Source organism: Octopus bimaculoides, chromosome 2 (assembly GCF_001194135.2).
Source record: "Octopus bimaculoides isolate UCB-OBI-ISO-001 chromosome 2, ASM119413v2, whole genome shotgun sequence".
Lineage (NCBI taxonomy): Eukaryota > Metazoa > Mollusca > Cephalopoda > Octopoda > Octopodidae > Octopus > Octopus bimaculoides.
The window spans coordinates 78,788,108-78,809,204 of NC_068982.1; the positions used below are offsets into that span (position 1 = coordinate 78,788,108).

The 21,097-nt window shown below is 35.9% G+C and overlaps 1 protein-coding gene across 2 annotated transcripts in view; it reads left to right on the forward strand.

Moving 5' to 3' along the window:
- Positions 1-21,097, forward strand: part of LOC106876726 (casein kinase I) — a 192,822-nt gene that overhangs the window by 143,037 nt on the left and 28,688 nt on the right. For both annotated transcript variants that reach the window (XM_014925406.2, XM_014925413.2), the window contains exon 5: positions 7,343-7,577. In XM_014925406.2, coding sequence (XP_014780892.1) covers positions 7,343-7,577 — 235 coding nt within the window. The remainder of the gene's footprint in view (positions 1-7,342; positions 7,578-21,097) is intronic.

Consider the following 21,097-nt stretch of genomic DNA (forward strand, 5'->3'; position numbering starts at 1 on the left):
AGCCTTGGATCATCACATACCTTCTGAGTAAAATTGGGTAGACAGAAACTGTAATGAAAGCTCATCAGATGGATGAAGATGATAACAGTAATGATAATAAATGCAGTTTTGAAGAATACATCCTGAGTGCTCTTTTCTGATATTGGTATTATTCTTGGCACACATTCTACCACCATTAGTTGTTTTTCTCTTTTGTAGAATTTGGTTCCATTCAGAGGGATATCTCTCTGATAGGCTGACTTTATCCCAACATATTTTCTTGATGAGTATACTACTTTGAATTGTGTTGCAATATTTACTTGGAATTCCAAGTGGTTGCACCACTTTTGAGTGCCTCTCAGTTTACTATATCATAAAAATACTTCAACAATGCTTACTTTTACTATGTACCTTGCTAGCTATTGCCACCCCAACCACCATTTCTAAGCCAGTCAACCAAGAGCTCACCATCTGATCTATTGCGATCAACTGTTTTACAAATGCCATTTCCATCCACATGTAGTAGGACATCTAAAATGAATTTGCTTTTTTATCTCTGTGTGCAATCACTAGGAAATTTCCTGTCTGCTATTGGTTTATTTCACATCTTCTTCCCACTCCCATATCCAGTGGCAACAGTTTCTATTTATAATCACCGGCACATTTATCCAAATATTCCCTCTGTTTCTAAGCCTTCTGTAAGTTTAATTAAACTACAGTAGTGAGCAAAGAAAAAAAAATAAATAAATAAAATTCAATGTTGGTTGTTGCATGGGATTGATATTTTCCAGACTTCATTATATCCTATGTCATATTGACTAGCACAATTGTCTTTTTTTATTTTTTGTGTATAAAAGTGATACCTAGTGCATATACTTTCATAGCCCTTTGTGTTGACTTAACATGTATTGCCAGAATGTATCTGAATGTATCCCTCCATCCCTTCATGTGAACAGTCTTTTCTCTTGGTTCCTAACAAGTTTCAAAAATATCCTTTATACAGTAGACAGAAAAGAGTTTTACTCTAGATAATAAGGTCTGGTTTCTTCCAAAAAATTTGAAGAGATATTTTAAATTACCATTCCATTCAATATCAGGAATTAACACATTCTTACTTTCAAAATCACCCTTTACACTCACAGAAACATTGAACCAGTTAGATGTCTGCCATGCTGTTACCCTTTTTGTATCATTGATTTGCAATATCAAATGAAATTCTTCTGATTACATCATCAAGATTGTTTCCCACCCACCCACTCTTGCAGTATATTGAGGCAGTGTTCTACGGCCAGATGTCCTTCCTGTCACTAACCCATACTTGTCTTTGCATATCAAACTACTGAGCTGTAAGAGATATTGTTTACAAAACAAATGTCTTCACCATGTGGTGTCAGTTTTAAGACTTAGAGAGATAAACTCTCCCCCCCCTCTCATATACTGTACTACATCCCATTGGTCTATCCCCTTCAAATTTTCTCCCTTACATTCCAATAGGTACCCATCCATACCCTTAACTGCTTCAAACAAAGCCACTAACCCTAACAATTGTCCCTCCATTACACTTAAGCAATACACCCCAGAACTTGTTCTTATACTATTCAAACACTCCTTAATCCTTCATTCTCTATGTAATATACTGAGACATTTAGAAATACACTTCGATGTGTTTCATTCCAAAGGAAAGCAATCCGCAATCCGTCTGATTTAGCTAACTGGATGCTCTCATTTCTCACATCTCCAACGTAATGGAAACAACCATTAACAATGATGTTCTTCATCTCTTCCCTGCTTCCTGTGATCACCAGTACAACTTAACGGAGTCAAATCACTCATCTTTAGAGAATTTCAATGAAAACAATGTTATGTTACAGACATCAGCATAGCCTTTGACCATGTCTGACTACAAATCTATCAAAACTTCTCACTTACAGGCTTCACCATCTCTTATCTCTTGGATTGATACATGTAGTTTCCCATCAGACTATACCATGTATTGATGGAGCTGTTTTTGCTCTACTTTCAATCAGTTCTGATCTTTCTCACTGCTTAGTTCTGTCCTCCCATTTTCTTCTTTTTCTACATCAGTGACTTGCTGTCACACCCAACAGCACTCGGTATTATGCAGATGGCATGCTCCTTCTTTCCTTCCTAAGCTTCTCTAATCATGCATTATTCATACATGACTTAGATACCACATGCCAAACCTGCATTGATTCGATAAATGGAAACTTTAAAACATCTTTCAGTGGGGTCTTGCCAACATTTCACTGTCACTGAGGATCTCTCCTGTTGAAAACATGTCCTTAGATTAGCCCCTCTCTTCAGAGCCTGAAAATATTTCACTCCTTAACTGCTACTCACATTCTACTATGAGGCCCACAGAAGTCAGCCCACATGTGGGACAGAACTGCTTGGTATGCACACTGACATCTTTGCTATGCACACTGACCATATCCTGAAAAGAACCACTGGGTTGATTGGCATTCCACCAGTAACAGACACACTCCAGATTCTGGTTCACATGTGTGCTGTCTCCTCTTTCTACTTTTTCTGTCATTTTTATAATGACCTCTGTTCCATGAAACTGACTAGTCTTCTAACTCCAGCACCTGGACACACTCTATCCACTGTCGTCACCTTGGTGTATCCAGTTCCCTCCTCTCCTCCCAATACTAACCACTATACCCAATCTTTCATCTCCAGAACATTGTCCCTTTGGAATCTCCTCCCTACTCATGTCTTTCCTGTAGGTGTTAACCAGCAGCATTTTAAACAATCTCACCACTTCTTTTTGTAGGGTGGAGAGTGGGGTACAAGGATTATGGGCTCTGTTCCCCTTGCTCCAGACTCAGCAAGGATGGGCTTCCATGCTGTTTGTATTTATCAAATTTCACCCTTTGGCCAGCTTGAATCTATTGTAGAAACTTTCTGATGTGTCACACAATAAGATTGAATCCCAGATCTCATGGCTGCAAGGTCAAGTTCTTAATCATACCTGCAATTTTTTAATTTGAATATGATAAACTTGAGTTGTCTTGGAACTTATTTAGAATAATGAGGAATTGACCAGCTTCATAATGAAAAAGTGACAACGGCAAGAATCTGTCTGGTCAAAGGTCTCATGGACTGTACTGTTTTTCTAAAACATAGAATCTGTGTTGTATTTTAATGTCTTGATGTACGAAACTATCCTCTGTGTTTCACTACTGTTGCCTGTAAGACATAACTCATATATAGTGGCAACACTAAATGAGTAATACCAAGGTGTGTCAACTTGTATTATAAGAAAGAAGTGAATGTTTACTTGCACAACCTGTTACACTACTATTAACTGGACTCTGTACACACTACAGGCCTCATCATCAGTTTTAACATACCCTTTTCCATGCTTGTATTGGTTAGATGGAATTTATTGGGGGCGGATTTTCTATGGTTGGATGCCCTTTCTGCTGTCAACCCTTACCTGTTACCAAGTAATATTTCCCTATGGTTTGACATGATTTCACAGAAGAATGGAAACAAAGGACACTGTTTACATGGCAGTAGCACTCATTCACAACTATTACACAGTGTCAAGAGAAGGAAACACACACACACACACACACACGCGCACGCGCGCGACTTTTCAGTTTCCATTTACCAAATCCACTTCAAGTTATTGGTTGTTCCAGAGCTGTTGTAGGAGTCACTTGCCCTAGGTGCCACACTGTGATTGAACCTGAACTCATGTAGATGGGAAGCAAACTTCTTACCTTACAGCTATGCCCATTAAATAGTAAAAGTTCCTGTAATCTGTGTTTGTTGAGTTGACTTCTAACTGGAAAACAAGACTACTAAGGTAACAACATGGTTGGTAGTAGAAGCATGAAAGCACTTACGACTAGACTTAGTCATGTCAGAGGTTGATTGTTCATAGTTTTGAAGAGTGATCTTAGTGCAGCTTACATTTAAGACATATTGTCTTCACAAGCTGAGTAGGAAAATATGACTTCATTGTCTTAATTTGATGGCATATAGCTGGATAGTTCATTGAACTTATTCTAACTTTCAGGATGTGTAGGTGGGGATGCATTTTGATAAAATTTTTCAATTGTAGATGATCCATAACAAGTTAATAATAAAAAATAATTGGAATTAGAGCTGATCTATAAATGATAACTTGAAACAAATTGCTTTTCAATTTGGAAACCTGTTAAGTATATCAGAATTCTTTTATGAGAACAGCTGCTTTTATTTTATTGTTAAAGTGGCTTGCAGTTTTTGTTGATCTTGCATCATCCATTTCACAAGTAGCAAGCTTTTTATATGACTTGGTATATTTCAGTAGTAAATTTTAATCATTATGGACTTTATTTTTCTGTTTAAAAAAATTTCAGTTGTAAAAAAAGTATAAATCTCTCTCTCTCTCTCTCTCTCTCTCTCTCTCTCTCTCTCTCTCTCTCTCCCTCTCCCTATCTCTCTCCATAAACCCACCCACCCACACACACATCCGGCTATCTGCCTGCTTGTCTCTATGTCTAGCTCTTTATTGTCTAATCACTAATTCTTCTTTTTAAATTCATAGTTTTATAAAGAAATATGTTTCAAGAAAATATTGAAGAAAATGACAAAATTTTGCCAAATATAATGATTTTTAGCAAACATTATTGCTAATAATTCCAAAAAATTTTAAGTGAAGAACTGCCAATCTTTTATAGACTTTTACCTCTTGTTAACTGCATTAATTGAGTTAAAAGTATACATTGACAGAAATGGAATGCTTGCCTTGATATTCAGTCTAGATTTAGTAATCACATAAGTGCATTGGAAATAAGGTAATATGACATTATTGATCACTGGCTCCTTACCATTTGAAAGCCATCAACAGGTTGTTATACATGGGCTGTAAAGTCAAGCTAGGAAAGGCATGAATTAATCAATAACTGCTCTAGCTCAGCTGATCACTTATTGTTAGAACTGATTTTTTTTTTCTTTTTGTAATCTGCCACAAGCATTTACTTGATCTGGTATCTATTTCCTTTCTTTTTGCATTTTCTGTTCTTAAAGCCAAATTTTAAACTTGAAATGCCATTTTCCTTAGAATAATTTGTATTTCATATGTGAGTTCATTTTATTTTTTCTGACTGCTTCTTCAAAAGATTAATGAAGCATTTCACCACCACTTCATCCTCTCCTATGTTGGATTTTACAGTAATAAATCTCTCTGTCCCCCCCCCTCCTCTCTCCTATATCTATTTTAATGGCTTTTGCAATTTTGTTGTTGGATTTGATAACCTCTGCTACTATCCTTCTGCTAAATAAATAATCACTTACTTTTTCTTACTTTCACCCTCATAAACACATGGACATATACATACATACTGTTATTTTAAAAGGCTTTCCTAATGATTTGAAATGTTTTCTGTTTTAACTGCTGCATAAATTAGATCTTGATGATGTTGGTTGCTAATAGAAAATTCACATCTATTTCCTAAAAGATGTGATTATCAAAACGGTTTAGTTTCAAGTGATATGAAATAGTTTTATTTTTATCAGATACTGAGGAGTGTTTTTAAAGAGTCTATTTTTAAAAAATAGTCTTTAATAAATAAAAAAAAGTGTGTTAGCATGTGTATATGTAAGTATGTGTGTTTATGTATGTGGAAGAGATAGCACTATCAAAAGTGGATTAGCATTATCAGTTTTTCCATGTTAGCATGAGCTGGCTGGACTAGATTTCTGTCTATTCAGTGTGTATTGTTAATAATTTCCCCCTAATTCTGAGATTCTTGATATCATATTTTTTGTGATGGCATGGACTGCTACTTAAGTTTTACACAGACAAACTCTCTAATCTCCTCCGTAATGTTTTTAAAGAAAATATTTTCAGCTTTCCAGCTCAAAATAGTTCCAAACAATTGGATATTTACAAAGAATCCCTATGCAGATCATAAATTGCACCAAGTTAATTATCTCTGATGACATTCATATCATGAGGTCCTTCAAAAAATGTACATAAGAAAGTTGTGTTAATTGTATACAGCGGTCTAAGCAGGATATTAAAATACAGTGTTAATGTAACTTGTATATCTTGGAATGTGTATGCCCTCCTTTATCTAGTATCACAGCTTTTGCCTGATTAGATATGAATTAGATAAGTGCTAGAGTTGATTAGTTTGACAAAACCCTTCAAGGTATTGCCCCAGCATGGCTGCAGTTCAATAACTGACACAAGTAAAAGATAAAACACATCTTGATCCATGTTTATTCACCTCCTTGGCCACTGCTTCTTTCAATTCTGTAATTAATGTAATTTTCAGCAATCTTGCTTGCAACTTGCTTTCAAGATGTTCATATATATATATTCCATTGGATTAAGATCCCATTTCAGAGATTCAGTTCTGTGAGTTCATTCCCAAACTTGTGACACCTTGCTCAAACTGCTTGGGGCTCAATCTTCTTAGAAAAGTGGTCTTCTTTAAGATATACAGAAGGGTATATATTTTGCAAAGTGGTCTTCCTATCAATTTTTACAGAATTTTGGATCATTTAAATCATTTACAACTAAAATGAACTCTAATCTACCTATCATCTGAAGTGCTCCTACTATACTATAACTCCAAGTCCTTGATATTTTGCTATTCCTTGTGAACAGTCTGGCTCCTATATTTGAGTTTTCTTGCTCTATACATATATTCATTAGAATTAGGCCAGTTGAACCCTTTGGTTTCATTAACTTTTAAAATCTTTGGCTATAAAATGAGGAAAAAAAAAAATGAGTGCTTAACTCATCTTTTTATTCGTCTTAACTAACATACATTTTTGCTTTGTTAGGTCTAGTGATCCTAATCCTATCTCAGTAATTCTTAACCTATATATCTTCTGTCCATACACTTGGAATCACAGAGATGTCGCACAAATCTTTTATTGATTTTTTTTTTTTTTCATTAATGCTTAAATGTTTGTGGAAATCATTTCAAGTAATATTCTTTTAAATCTAATATCGAGAAATGTGTCTTCTGCCAGACATGATACTAATCTTCGATATATTTCAGTATTTTTGAGAAATTCATTGTGCTTATTTAAATAACATTACACTTAATTTAATGCCTTCATCAAGTATTGGTTATTTTTCTAACACTTCTTTTCAGTGATAACTTTCTAAAAGTTATCTTCAGAAATTACTTGCCATTTTCTTGGAAACTAATCTTTGACTGAATCTTGCCATCTTTTTATTTTTGTACACATTTGTATCAATAAGAAAGAAAAAAGTGAAAAGGAGAAAAGAAAGAAATTCTGCACAATATCCCTTTTTTTTAAAGATGATTTTAATTGTATATTTTATTTTAATTTTAATAAATTATTGTAACTCTTTGTCTTTCAGATTAATCGTGTAGAATATGTTCATTCCAAACATCTAATATACAGAGATGTTAAGCCAGAGAATTTTCTAATTGGAAGACAGTCAACAAAGAAGCAAAATATCATACATATTATAGACTTTGGTCTAGCAAAGGAATACGTTGATGCTGAAACACATAAACACATACCCTATCGAGACCATAAAAGTTTAACAGGAACAGCTCGCTATATGAGCATAAATACACATTTGGGAAAAGGTAAGGAAAACATTGCCAATGTGGGCAGGCAATATTATCAAACTATTCTACATATTAACATATTACATTCCTTTCAAAACATTTCTGTTTTGACCACTTGAAAAACATTTCATCATGTATTAAATTTGTCTCTAGTTTTTGGCCATACATGCCTATGAACATATTTGTGTTTATTCCTGAATAAGCAGCCCTATGTTATGTAGGTAGTAGGTTAAACAATGATGTGCAATTTACAGATCTATTTTTCCAGATAGATCAAGATGATGCTTTTACCTATTTGTGAAGCACAGTGCTATGTGGCTATAGAATGGTGTATCATATTGACTGTAGTATGTATGGAAGTCTATATAGAAGCCTCTTTATTGGAGTTGTGTTTTTTTTTTTTTTTTTCTGTTGATTGTGAATGAGCTGGGAATAATAATGAAAATTTGGGTTTTTCTCTGTTGTATTTTGTTTTGATTGAAGTGCTGTCAGTGTGTGTTTGTTTTTGATGGCTCCTAGTTTTTAGCAGTTTCTACATTGTCATCAACTTTTCCTAAAGCATGATATTTGCCCGTGCCATCTTTTCATCATTCAATCATCATTCTAGTCATGACTTTCTTGCCCCACCAATGTATAAAGGACTATGATACATTATCCATGACTCATTTTTCTAAGAATTTTATCATTTTCCTTGGATACTGTAGTTTGTTTCTTGGAAAACATTGTTTTGTAAATGGGTCTCCTGGTCACCATCTCAATTTACTTTTCAGCAAGTGAACCATATGTTGATTTGAAGAAGCTTGTGAAACCTTTTAGAATTAGAAGCCAAATCTTATTCAAAGCACGCACCATCAGTATTATCAGGCAGACTCATATACATCTATTTGTTGACATGTTTGACAGTAACTATTGGCAAATGAGTCAAAGAAAATGTTTCAGACCAGATTTTTTTTTTTTTTAAGGCTAAATTTTGGGGTTCATCTATTCTATGCACATTACTTTTGAGAAATTGATGTGCAAAGTGCAGGCCAAAGTACTTTGTCAGTAGCAGAACATCTTATGAACTCTGAAATGAATTAGGGAAGAAGGAGTGAATTACAGTAATAATACCAATAATTAACTCATGTAGACATCAAAACTCATATATGTCTCTGTAACTGTGATGACTGTTTATTTTGGTTATTGTTTTATTTGCATTCCTTTAAACATGATCAATAATTTTTTCTTTGAACTTACATTTCTCAAAAAAAACTTTTATATCTGCATTGGATATTTATTTTCTAAGTAATTTAATGTAGCTTAAATTTATGAATATTAAAATGAAAATTATAATTATGGTGAATTCATAAGCTTTATTTCTGCATTACAAAACTGAAGTTAGTTTGTCTGGCATGTTAAAATTGAGTATTTTGTCTATATTTCCAATGCATGATAAGCTATAGACATCTTTCTTATTGGGGGAAATACTCCTATATTATCATCTAGATGAGTTGGTATCTTTATACAATCTTAGTTTTCTGCCAAAGTGTCTCATGAACTTTGTTCATTTTTAGCTTTTTAATTGCTCCTTGAGTTACATATTTTCCATCTTGATGATTCTCAAGCACCCACTCAGTGACTTTCTTCTTCATTTATAGTCACTTACAAGGCTGACATGTCAACAGACTTTGTTTCCAAATATTATGATCTCTGAAATAAATTAGGAAAGCAGGAGTGAATTACAATAATAATTCCAATACAATAATTATCTCATGTAGACATCAAAACTCCTGCCTCTGTAACTATGATGACTACTCAAGACCAAGAGATACAAAGTCTGGCCAGAAGTTTGAGGGAAGCTAACTTCCAGGTCAAAGTTCTTGCCATAGAAGTTGGAGCCAGAGGTTTTGTGGATGAATTTGCTTACAATCTAATGAAACAAATCTCAGTCTCTGGGGAGAATAGGAGCAAAACTCTAAAGGCAATATCATAGACAGTGGAGAGGTGCTTCAACAGGATCTGGTCAAAGAGGAACTGAAATGACTTCCATACCTTTTGAAGGCAATATTTTTGTCTTTTAATACCAAGGGAAGTAACTCTGAGTGAGTCCTTGTGGTAGCATTGACTTTTTATCTCTACCATGATAACCAACGTTATTTTATTTTATTTTACAATAAGTTTGAAAGCTGAGTCAATGGAGAGGAGTCCCAACTTGATGAAATCTCCAAGCGATTTAAATGCACAAGTCTCTGATACCCACGTGGTTAAAAGGTGTCAGATGAAAAGCACCCAAGAGTCGTGACCTTGATGCAGCCCAGTTCTTTTTGAGTGTAAGAAGTTAAAGGCTGAAACATTTGCCTATGGTGGGTTTCTTCTCTGAAGACCTGCTCTTGAGCTCTCTTGGGAGTTTTTTATCACATTGTATGAAGTTTATTTTATGTCTTTCCCTAACTATCTCACAAGTTTCTCTTGGAGCACCAAATTTTCTCCACTCTCACAAATTTCTCTGGAGCATCAAATTCTTTTACTGCTTCAGTTATCTCCTCGCTATCTTCAATAATTTCTAATTGAAATGTAGATTTGTGCTGCATCCGAGAAGTAAGGTGGAGAGGAAGTTCTGCTAGGTTCCTCACAGGCAAAGAACATAGGTGTAAGATTTTCTGGGTGGAGAACACTGATGGGGTTGGGGACATGGGTATGCTCCTTGTGGAGAAATGGGTTGATAAGATAATTGAGGTAGTCAGAATCTGTGATAGAATACTTAAGTTTAGACTTGTGCTGCAACATGGATTAGCAACCAATATTTCAGCTTATGCCCCTCAGCCAGGGCTACCTGATGAACAGAAAGATCAATTTTATGACACCCACTTGCAGACTACCTCATCGATGAATGACAAGAACCTTCTCTTTGTGACTGGCGACTTGAACTGGCATGTTGGACAACTTCCAGGGAGCTTCCATGGTGCACATGGTGGCTATGGATTTGGTTTCCACAATGAGGAGGGAATCAGGCTGCTGGAGTTCTGTGATGCAAATGTTCTTATGATCTGTAACACTAACTTCAGGAAACCTGCCAGTCACCTGTTCACCTACCAGTCTGGTGGGCACACTAGTCAGATTGACTACATTCTTGTCAGGGAACGGGAAAGCTGGCTACTTATAAATGTCAAAGCTTTGCCAGGTGAAGAATGCACCCCACAACATAGATTAGTAGTTAGTGACTTCAGGATCCAGGCTAAATGGTTGCCCAGAAGACAACCAGCATGGGAAAGAAGGGTCTGGCAGATTAAGGGTCCTCTGGATGGACAGAGATTTAGAGACATATTGAAGCTTTTGATGAAAAAGAGGAGGATATAGCATCACATAATGTGGAGGACAACTGGAGGTCCTTATGAGACAACTTGTTAGGGTCTACTAACCAGATCTGTGGCTGATACAAAGTCCCCTCTCAACTTAAGGTAACGTGGTGGTGGAACAATGTAGTTGACAAGGCCATTAGGCAAAAGAAACAGGCGTGGTGGTAGCAGGGAACAGTATCAGATCACCAGAAGGGAAGCTAGAAGACAGGTTTAGTTAGCCAGAGAGGAAGCAGATAAGAAGAAACTTGCCAATGTTCTGCATTGTGAAGACCAGACACTTGAAATGTTCTATATTGCAAGACAGTATGTGAGAGAGAATCATGATGTTATAGGAGAGAAATGTGTCTGCATGGATGATGGCTCACTTGCATTCAATGGTGCTGCAAAAAGAGAGACTTGGAGACACTACTATGAAAGGTTACTAAATGAAGCGAATGAATAGGAGAAAAAGAGTTGCCAAATATCGACCCAACAGAGGACCCAGCTATTCAAACTGATAGTACCTTGGTAGATAATGCAGTTAAGGGTATGAAGACAGGGAAAGCCCTCAGCCCATCAGGAATCACTGCAGAGATGCTTAAAATATCTGGCAGTGTAGGCTGTAGTCACCTGTATAGTCAACCAAGTGATACATGAAGGAGTCATAGCCAATGACTGGTGTAGCAGCACCATAGTCAACTGCTACAAAGGCAAAGGTGACACATTAGATAGGAATTATTACAGAGGTATCAAATTGTTGGATCAGGTGATGAAAGTCACGGAGAGGGCCATAGCCCAACTAATTAGAGAGAGAGTCAGTTTAGATGAGATGCAGTTTGGATTTGTGCCAGGGAGAAGCACCACTGATGCTATATTTCTGGTAAAACAGCTGCAGGAGAAATTCCTAGCCAAAGACAAACCTCTGTACTTGGCTTTGATATGGTCCCCTGATCCCTTATCTGGTGGTCAATGCAGAAACTAGGGAGAGATGAGTTGTTGGTGAGAGCTGTAGAAGCCATGTACAGGGATGCTGTCAGTAAGGTGAGGGTTGGCAATGAGTATAGTAAATAATTCCAGGTAGAAGTAGTGGTTCACCAAGGATCATTCCTCAGCCCCTCTCTTATTCATCATAGTCCTCCTGGCAATAACAGGAATTCAAGACAGGCTGCCCCTGGGTTCTCCTCTATGCTGATGACCTTGCTCTAATAGCTGAGTCACTACCAGAACTAAAAGATTTTTAGGTGTGGAAGCAAGGTCTAGAATCAAAGGGCCTTAGAGTCAGTCTAGCAAAAACTAAAGTCTCCGTAAGTAGGAAGGCAGGCAAATCACAAATCCCTTCAGGTAGATGGCCCTGCTCGATCTGTAGAAAAGGCAAAGGTAGAAACTTCATAAGATGTACCCAGTGTAAGTTATGGGCACATAAGATGTACAGCAATATTAAAGGAAGGTTAATTGGGAAGATAGTTTTTGTGTGGCAGATATGCAAGGGCAATAAACACCAAAGATGTATAGAAAACAGATTCCATCACATGCCAGGGGAAAAAAAAACTAGAAGCAGTTGATGGTTTCCATTACCTAGGTGACCAAGTCAGTAGCTGGGGTGGATGTTCTGAGAGCGTTGCCACTAGAATAAGAATAGCCTGGGCAAATTTCAGAGAGTTCCTACCTCTGCTGGTAACAAAGGGCTTCTCGCTTAGAGTGAAAGGTAGACTGTATGATGCATGTGTGTGAACAGCCATGCTACATGGCAGTGAAACATGGGCTGTGACTGCTGAGGAAATGCATAGGCTTCAAAGAAATGAAGCTAGTATGCTCCACTTATTGTGTAATGTTAGTGTGTATACATGACAGAGTGTAAGCGCCTGAAAGAAAAGTTGGATGTAAGCATTAGATGTGGTGTGCAAGAGAGATGACTGCACTGGTATGGTCATGTGTTGTGTACGGATGAGGACAGCTGCGTGAAGAAGTGTCACACCCTAACAGTGGAGGGAACCTGTGGAAGAGGAAGACCTTGGATGAGGTGGTGAAGCACAACCTTCGAACATTGGGTCTCACAGAGGCAATAACAAGTTACCGATACCTTTGGAGATAGGTGTGCTTGAGAAGACCCAGCAAGCCAAATGAGATCGTAGCTGTGGCTGATGCCAGTGTCACATAACCAGCCCGTTAAAAAGTACCCTTCAATTGTCAAGCAATATGCTGTGCTTGAGAAAACCTGTTGAGTCAAGTGAAACCGTTGTCATGGCTGATACCAGTGCTGCCTGACTGGCACCCATGCTGGTGGCAAGTAAAAAGCACCCACTACACTCTTGGAGTGGTTGGTGTTAGGAAGGGCATCTAGCTGTAGAAACATTGCCAGATCAGATTCGAGTGTGGTGCAGCCACCTGGCTTGCTATCCTCATTCAGACCATCCAACTCATGCCAGCATGGAAAGCAGATGTTAAACGATGATGATGGTGGTGGTGGTGGTGGTGGTGGTGGTGGTGAATATGGCTGTATACTTGTTTTGATTAGGAAATTTCTCACAAAATGACAAAGAATTTTAAAGCCCAAACTTTTTACAGCTGTACTCCACAAATACTATATGGGAAGAAACCTATCAGTTTTCTTACCAAATGAGGTTTTGACCTGACTCTGACAAAACTTTTATATAGTCACCTTGATAGCTATGGCTGATAAAATAATGAACAGTAATACTGATGGTTGTGACGTCGCCATAATGAGAAGTTTTGCCTTGTAGGTAGTTGCTCTGATATCAGAGATCAATCTGTAATAAGTGTACTGTGCTGGTTGTGCAGTGTATGGAAGAATCCTTTGTATTTTAGGGTTTACGATTCATTCTCCACATTTCATGATTGGAAAGTGGCTTTGAAAGAAATTAGGCTATGGACAGTGTTATGAATAACACTTAAGATAGCATTGCAATGGCTGAGTGGCAGCTAGATTTTGTTGAGGATATAACAGCCACAGATGTTCTAGTGAGGTTGTAAATAGTTCACAAAAAATAAACAAGCTTATCTGACATTTGCTAAGTAGGCATATGTTTTAGTTGGTACTTGATCTAACTTCCTTTCTTTGGACAGATCTGACTACCTTAGATGAGTGTTAACTCACCTTATCCTTACTCAGTGTGTTCTTTATGGTACTCTTACCTTTTTGTTATTTTCTAATCCAAATACATTTAGAGATTAAATTAGTGGTGAATGTCCATTAGTTTTGTAAAACAAGCATAAATTTCTTGTTTATTAGTATATTGAGTTACTTAAATTTTACTCAAGTTTACTCTGGATTTGTTTTGTCTGTATTTTCCTATGCTAGCATGGGTTGGAAGAATACATACTATTGTAGTATTTTTTTAGCTGGATATCTTTCCTGTCACTAACTTTTGTTTTTAAAGAGAGGACCTTTTATTTTACATACCTTCAAATTACCAGGTATATCAAACATCACTGTTTTTTAGCTCTTGCAAAAGAAGGAATGTAAGCATTTGCACATATGCACATAGATGTGCACACACACACATGTACATGGTGAGCTTTCCTTCACAAAGAATTGGTTGACCTGAGGGGAGAGTAAAAGACACTTGCCCAGAATGCTGTGCAGTGGGATGTAGTAACCAATTCTATATTCACAGAGCTATGCTCACACCTATAGCTATGCTTGACTATAGATAAATTCAAATTCAGTTATATGGAAAAACATTTAGGTGTTCTGTTTTTTACTTTTATCATATGAAAGCCACAACAGTAACTATTCCCTACCTCTTACCTTCTCAAATTTTATACACCATTTTGTGGATTTGCTTGTCAGAAATATATTCCATTGTTTCTTTGGCTTTACAGTATGATTCAAATATCATTTGTACAATGTTGAGGTGGGGTTCTTATTTTGAATAATGGGTCACAGTTTTCCCCCTAGCATACTGGTTTATTGTTGGTATATGAAAATACTGACAGTTGAAAGAATGGCATTTAGGCCATTATCCTTTAAAAAAGAAGTGCAATTAACTGAAGGGCTTGTCTTTGCTCCAGTAATTTGTAGCCATAAGTATCCTTCCAATGTTCATCATTATATATATATATTTTTTAAAATGCCTGAACTTTATCCAGGTGTGTCATCAGCATCATCATTATTGTTTTAACATCCACTTTACAATGCTTGCATGGGTTAAATGAAATTTACTGAGGCAAATTTTCTGCAGCTGGATGCACTTTGTGTCACCAACCCTAACCTGTTTTCAAGTAAAGTAATATTCTCTCCCCGATCTTTAGAACACAATCAGTACAATGACTGGACATGATTTCTCAAAAGACTGCAAAACAAATGACACCATTTGCATGATGGTGATATTTGTATACAACCAGCATACTCAAGTCATAGAGACTCACATATGCACATCAGGCTTCTTACAGTTTCTGTCTACCAGATCCACTCACAATGCTTTGGTTAGCCAGGTAAGAGACACTTATCACACAGTTGACCTAATATCACATGGTTGGGAAGTGGTTAATAATAACCATGTTCATATGCTGTTTTTTTTTTCTCTTGGTTCATATTTTGTGTAATAATTAAATTTCCAGTGTAAACATCTGTAAAACTTTCATCATCATCACCACCACCATCATTATCATTTAGCATCTGTTTTCCATACTGGCATGGTTTACATGATTTGACAGGATCAGATGAGCTGCAGAACTGCATTGAGCTCCAATGTTAGTTTTGGCATGATTCCTACGACCAAATGCCCTTCCTAATGCCAACCACTTTACAGCATATACTGGGTGCTTTTTTTTTTATGGTGCCAGCATTAATGAGGTTATCTAGTAACTAAGAAAACAAAAAAAAAAAAATTCATCTGAGTGTGTGTGTATTTAAGAGAGGTGGAGGTGGCTCTATGCCAAGTTTTGAAAGGCTAAAGTATGATAGAGATAAGCACAGGTGTCTTGCTACTGCATTATATAAGAGTGGACCCAAGGTACCAGGTGAGTATAACAGAGAGAATACAGACAATGGTAGGGGAGGGGTAATTTCATAAAAATGTGAGTGGAGAGTGACAGATGGTTACAATGGTAAACAAAATGAAATATTTGTAGATTACAATTTAACAGACTAATTGGGTCCTATTTCTACTGAAAGAAATGTGGAGAAAAACTTCTTTTTAGAATTTTCTGCTTCATTCTTTATCTAGAATTGCTTCTTCATCACTATTAGTATTAGTGTCTGAGTCAATAAACAAGCACTGCTGCCAGAAAGGAATATATTGGATTTGTTGTCAACCATATTATTACTTCTTCCCCATTCCCACTTGCTGCAGCTGCTTCTTGCTTTAACCCTTTAGCACTCGTATTACTCTGCCAAATGTAATGCTTATTTATTCACATTGTTTTGAATTAATCATGCATTATCTCATAGCTTTGAGATTTCAATGATGTGATTATATATTTTTAGAATGACATTGTATGGTAGATGTAAGAGCCAGGTTTTGACAGTTTGAATATAAAAGAGGTAGAATATTTAGGCCAGATATGACTGGTTTGAATACTAAAGGGTTAAAAATCCTTCAGATTTATTTTCTACTTTATCCATTTAACCCTTTCATTACCAGATTTTCAATGAAATACACTGCCTTGTTTCAATTCATTTTGAAAATAATGGAGAATTTAGTAAAATAATATTTTCATTATTATGATGATGTTTGGTGCATAAATTAAAACAAAATTTTGATGCAAGTTTTTTTTTAATTTAGATCAAATTAACCCTTTTGATACCATATTTCTGTTGATATACACTACCTCTGGTGGAAGTAGGTGTGGGTCAAGCTGGTAAAATATATATGATCACCAGTTGAACTCTTATTAATGAAGTTTCTGGTGTTTCTAGGTGCTGTTTTATTGTTTTCAATGATGTTATATTGGATCTACTGTGAAATTTTAAAATATATTTTGTTTTAAATGATCTATAAAAATATTCAAATGCTGGGTTAAATGGATTTAAATACTGATTTCAACAGAAACATAGTTTTGAATTATTTATTGAATTAAAAAATAATTAAGATTGGTTAATAATTCAGACAAATGTGGTAATGTGGTAAGAAGTTTGCTTCTTAACAGTATGGTTTCACCTTGAGTAGGTGTCTTCTACTATAGCCCAGGACCAACCAAAGCCTTGTTGATGGAAAATGAAAAAAGCCTGTCATCTGTCTATGTGTGTGTGTGTGTGTGCGTGTGTGTGCTCCAGGAAGGGCATCCAACTGTTAAAAAATATGTACCTCAATAAATTCCACCTGACTCTTGCAAGCATGGAAAAATTGATGCTGAAATGATGATGATTAAAAAATCGACAATAAAACTTGAGACAAACTAAAAATATTTAAGAAAAAATCTTATATATTAGTTATAAATTCAAAGTTGTTTTTCTGTAGATAACCTATAGCATTTTTGATTGTTCAGTAGAGTTGTCACAATTTACTTTTCTTTTCCTCTTGCTCTGGTATATTTATTGCCTTTGAATTTTTAAATAGAAATCATAAAATGCTATACTGATTACAAGTTGTTTTAGGTGTCTCAACTAGACATCCACCCTGTCTCCTCCTGCCCCAAATTAAAAAAACAACTATCTCGTACTTACGTTGCATTTAACTCTTAATCAAACTCAAATAAATAGATAATTCCAATGTATCAGAAATATATATTTTCTTAAATGTTTTTTATGTAGTAAATTCATTGCAGCATTTTAACCACATAACTGTGCCTGCACATAGTTGTGTGGTTAACAAGTTTGCTTTGCAACCATGTGGTTTTGAGTTCAGTGCCATTGTGTGGCACCTTGATCAAGTGTCTTTGACTACAGTCCAGGCTGACCAAAGCCTTATGATTGGATTTGACAGATAGAAACAGAAAGGAGCCTCTCATATATATATATATAATGTGTGTGTGTCGGTGTGAGTGTATGTATGTCTTCTTGTTTTGTCATTCTGTGGTAGTTTTAAATGAGTGACACTGTCTTATAAGTGATATCATTCATGTCCAGTCATGGGGAAATATTACTTTGCTTGGAAATAAGTGTGAGTTAGCAATAGGCAGGGCATTCAGCTGTAGAAATCTGCCTCAAAGTCCTACTGATTCATGCAAGCATGGAAAAGTGGATGATAAAATGAAGAAGATATGATTATAATTTTCTGTAATTTCATTGGTGTCTTTGCAATAAAAGAAATAGTGAAGTGTCAAATTAGCTTCTTTTGCTTATACTGCTTATTCCAATTTGGAATAATGGACGGCCAATTATACATGCCTGTTAAAGCTTATATCAAGTTGTTAATTATTTCAGACGGTTATTATGACTTCAGTTTTTAAAAGGAAAACATAACTGAATGTGTATTTTGAAGGATTGAGGGCTTAATAAATAAAATTTACCAGAGATATGAATGACAAATGAATTTCACTCACACTCAAATAATAGTTTTCACACATGAGCATTTTGAAACTTCGCATTGTTGTTCTTAATTTATTTAATCATTTCAAGAAGATATTCATCATCACCATTATCATTGCATGTGCATTTTCCATGCCTGTATGGGTTGGATGGCTTGACAGGATCGAGCAAGCCAGAGGACTATGTGAAGCTTCAATGTCTGCTTTGGTATGGATTCTACTGCTAGATACCTTATCTAATGCCAGCTACTTTACCAACTACTATCTTGAGTTTTTTTTTTTTTTGTGACACCAGCTCTAATGAGGTCACCAGTTTACTAGACAAAGGAAAAAAATGTGTGGGGGTTATAGTAGAGGAGAAGGTGGTTTTATGCTAGGTATTGGAGGTGGTAGTGGAGGTTAAAAAGAGAAGGTGATAGATAGTAGGACAGGAAAAGGAGACAGCTGCAGTATAATAAACCTGTAGATAGATTAGATGATAAGGAGATTTGTTCTCCTTATTCATAGATAGCAGAAAAATTAGAAAACTGTAACCTCAGCCTTGTTTGGGATTTATGTGTTTTCACATTTTCTGATATATCAACTGTTATGACATCCGTTAACTTCAGGTTCAGATTACTTCTTTAATGTTGACTAATTGTTGTTGTTAGGAAGTGCAACTTAACTCTGATCATGACCTAATTTTTGTACTGGAAAAGTTAAATACTTAAATGTGAACCAGAAACTCAATATAATTAGTATAGACAACTTGTATTTCCTGCTACATAAAACAACATTTTCCTCTTAAATATATCCTTTAAAAAGAAAAGTGATACTGTTAGGTATATGCTGATTGGTAGGTTGGGGTAGATCTAGAAGATTGAGAAAGAGAGGGAGAGACAGAAATGATCCATAAGAAAAATAATTTGCTTCTTTTCTTTTTTTTTTCATTTAATTTATCTGTATTGTGTTGGGTTAGTTGGTGATGGACTTTGTCTTCCACTTCTGTTTTTATCCCCTGAAGCCTGTATGCAATAAAAGTTATGCCTAGAAAAAAATTAACATTTTTCAAGAACACAACAGATCCAAACTTGTGGTTTTCAGTAATGGCTTGTGCCAATAAATAGTAAATATATAGATGATGTTTCAGAAAAACTTCTCATTTTATACAACCTTTTATGTGATACTAGTGATGTTAGGCAGGTGACACTGGTGTCTTCATGGAGTTGATGTTTTACCGTCTCCACACCACCAGTTACCATCATGGTTTAAACTGGTTCACATTCTGTGTTTGTTGTTGAAATGTGTTTTCAACCTGTAAAATGTGGGAGGTTTATTTATTTATTTATTTTTTTTGCCACACCCTGTATTACTTTACAACTATTGTATACGGGGGGGGGGGATATGACATATTTATAGCCTCTGTAAATTACAGCTTGTCATAATGACATTGCTAAGTTGCTTGAAATATTAGAAAGTTAAATCTTGAACTGTTTTTCCATTTTAGTTCTTGTTCATTTCTGTCTACATTCAAACAAATTTTGGTTGAGATTGTTTTGAAAATTTAGATATCAGCTTTTATGTTTACTTTTCCAAGCTGAAATGGGTTGGACAGGTCATCATGAATTTAGTTAGTTCTTATGTCAAGTCACTTCCCTGAGATAGATCAGTGACCAGGATTTGTTTGCACGTTACATTTTTGGTGTGGCTTCTATGGCTGTTGTGTAAAGGGTACATATTATTATGATGATAATGTTAACACTGAAGAGATTGCTTGTCCTCAGGAAGGCAAAATAGTCTTCTCTACCCTATATTGTTTCTGTTCATTCATTCACTAGAGGGTTGTATTGTCCCTTGTAAGACTGAAGGGAGTCCTGTCTTCTTCATCATTCCATTTTTCTTATGCAGCTAAGGGAGGAGGAAAGCAAGCTAGAGTAAGAAATAACATTAGAGAGACTATTGAGAAGGGGAGACAAAAGTAAGAGTGCAATGCAGCTATATAAAGGTTGTTGGTAAAGTGATTGTATAGAAGAAATATGATCAGGAGGAAAATAGAAGAAAGGGTAATGGAAGAGAGAGAGAAAGTCAAAAGATAGATATATGATTATTGCTAGTAAGAGATTAAATAGAAATAGCATACGTGTTGAGAGAGGGATAGGAGGGAGTTGGAGTAATATGAGTAGGAGTACTGGAGGTCAGACAATAGGGGAGAAAGAGAGAATGACAGATGTCAATAGGTGAGTGATAGAGGCAGGAGTAATGTTAGATAATAGGAGATAGTATGAAAATAGGTCATGAAAAAAATGGGATTTGGTTAACAGTAAAGGGGTGTGATGGTAAGAGTTTAGGATTGAATAAGGACATACCTAATGTGATAATGTTCCATGTTATACAGGTTGCAAGAGTGTCGAGAGGAAGTGAGTTGTTACAAATAGGAGTAAAAGTCATGAATAGTGAGAAGGCTGGAGAAGTGGTTGATAGTAGATGTGTGTGTGGTAGGGTGAAGTAATAAGAATGAGGGATGGATGTGAGGATCAGAGGAGAGAAAGTGATAAGTGTTAGTGCAGAAATGGTGGAAAGCAGCAGAATAATGTTTGGCATGTGTGCACATGGTGTGTAAGATATTTGAGGAAAGATTCATGTTTATAAAAAAAAACATATATAATACCAGATAATAACTTTATTTATCAAAAAATGCTATGAGGATAAAAATAAACCTTCTTTTCTATAATGTTATTCAATAAAGCCACCTTCAGCTTCAACAACTGCTTCTATATGAGATCTAAATCATCTACATACTCGAATCAAGTG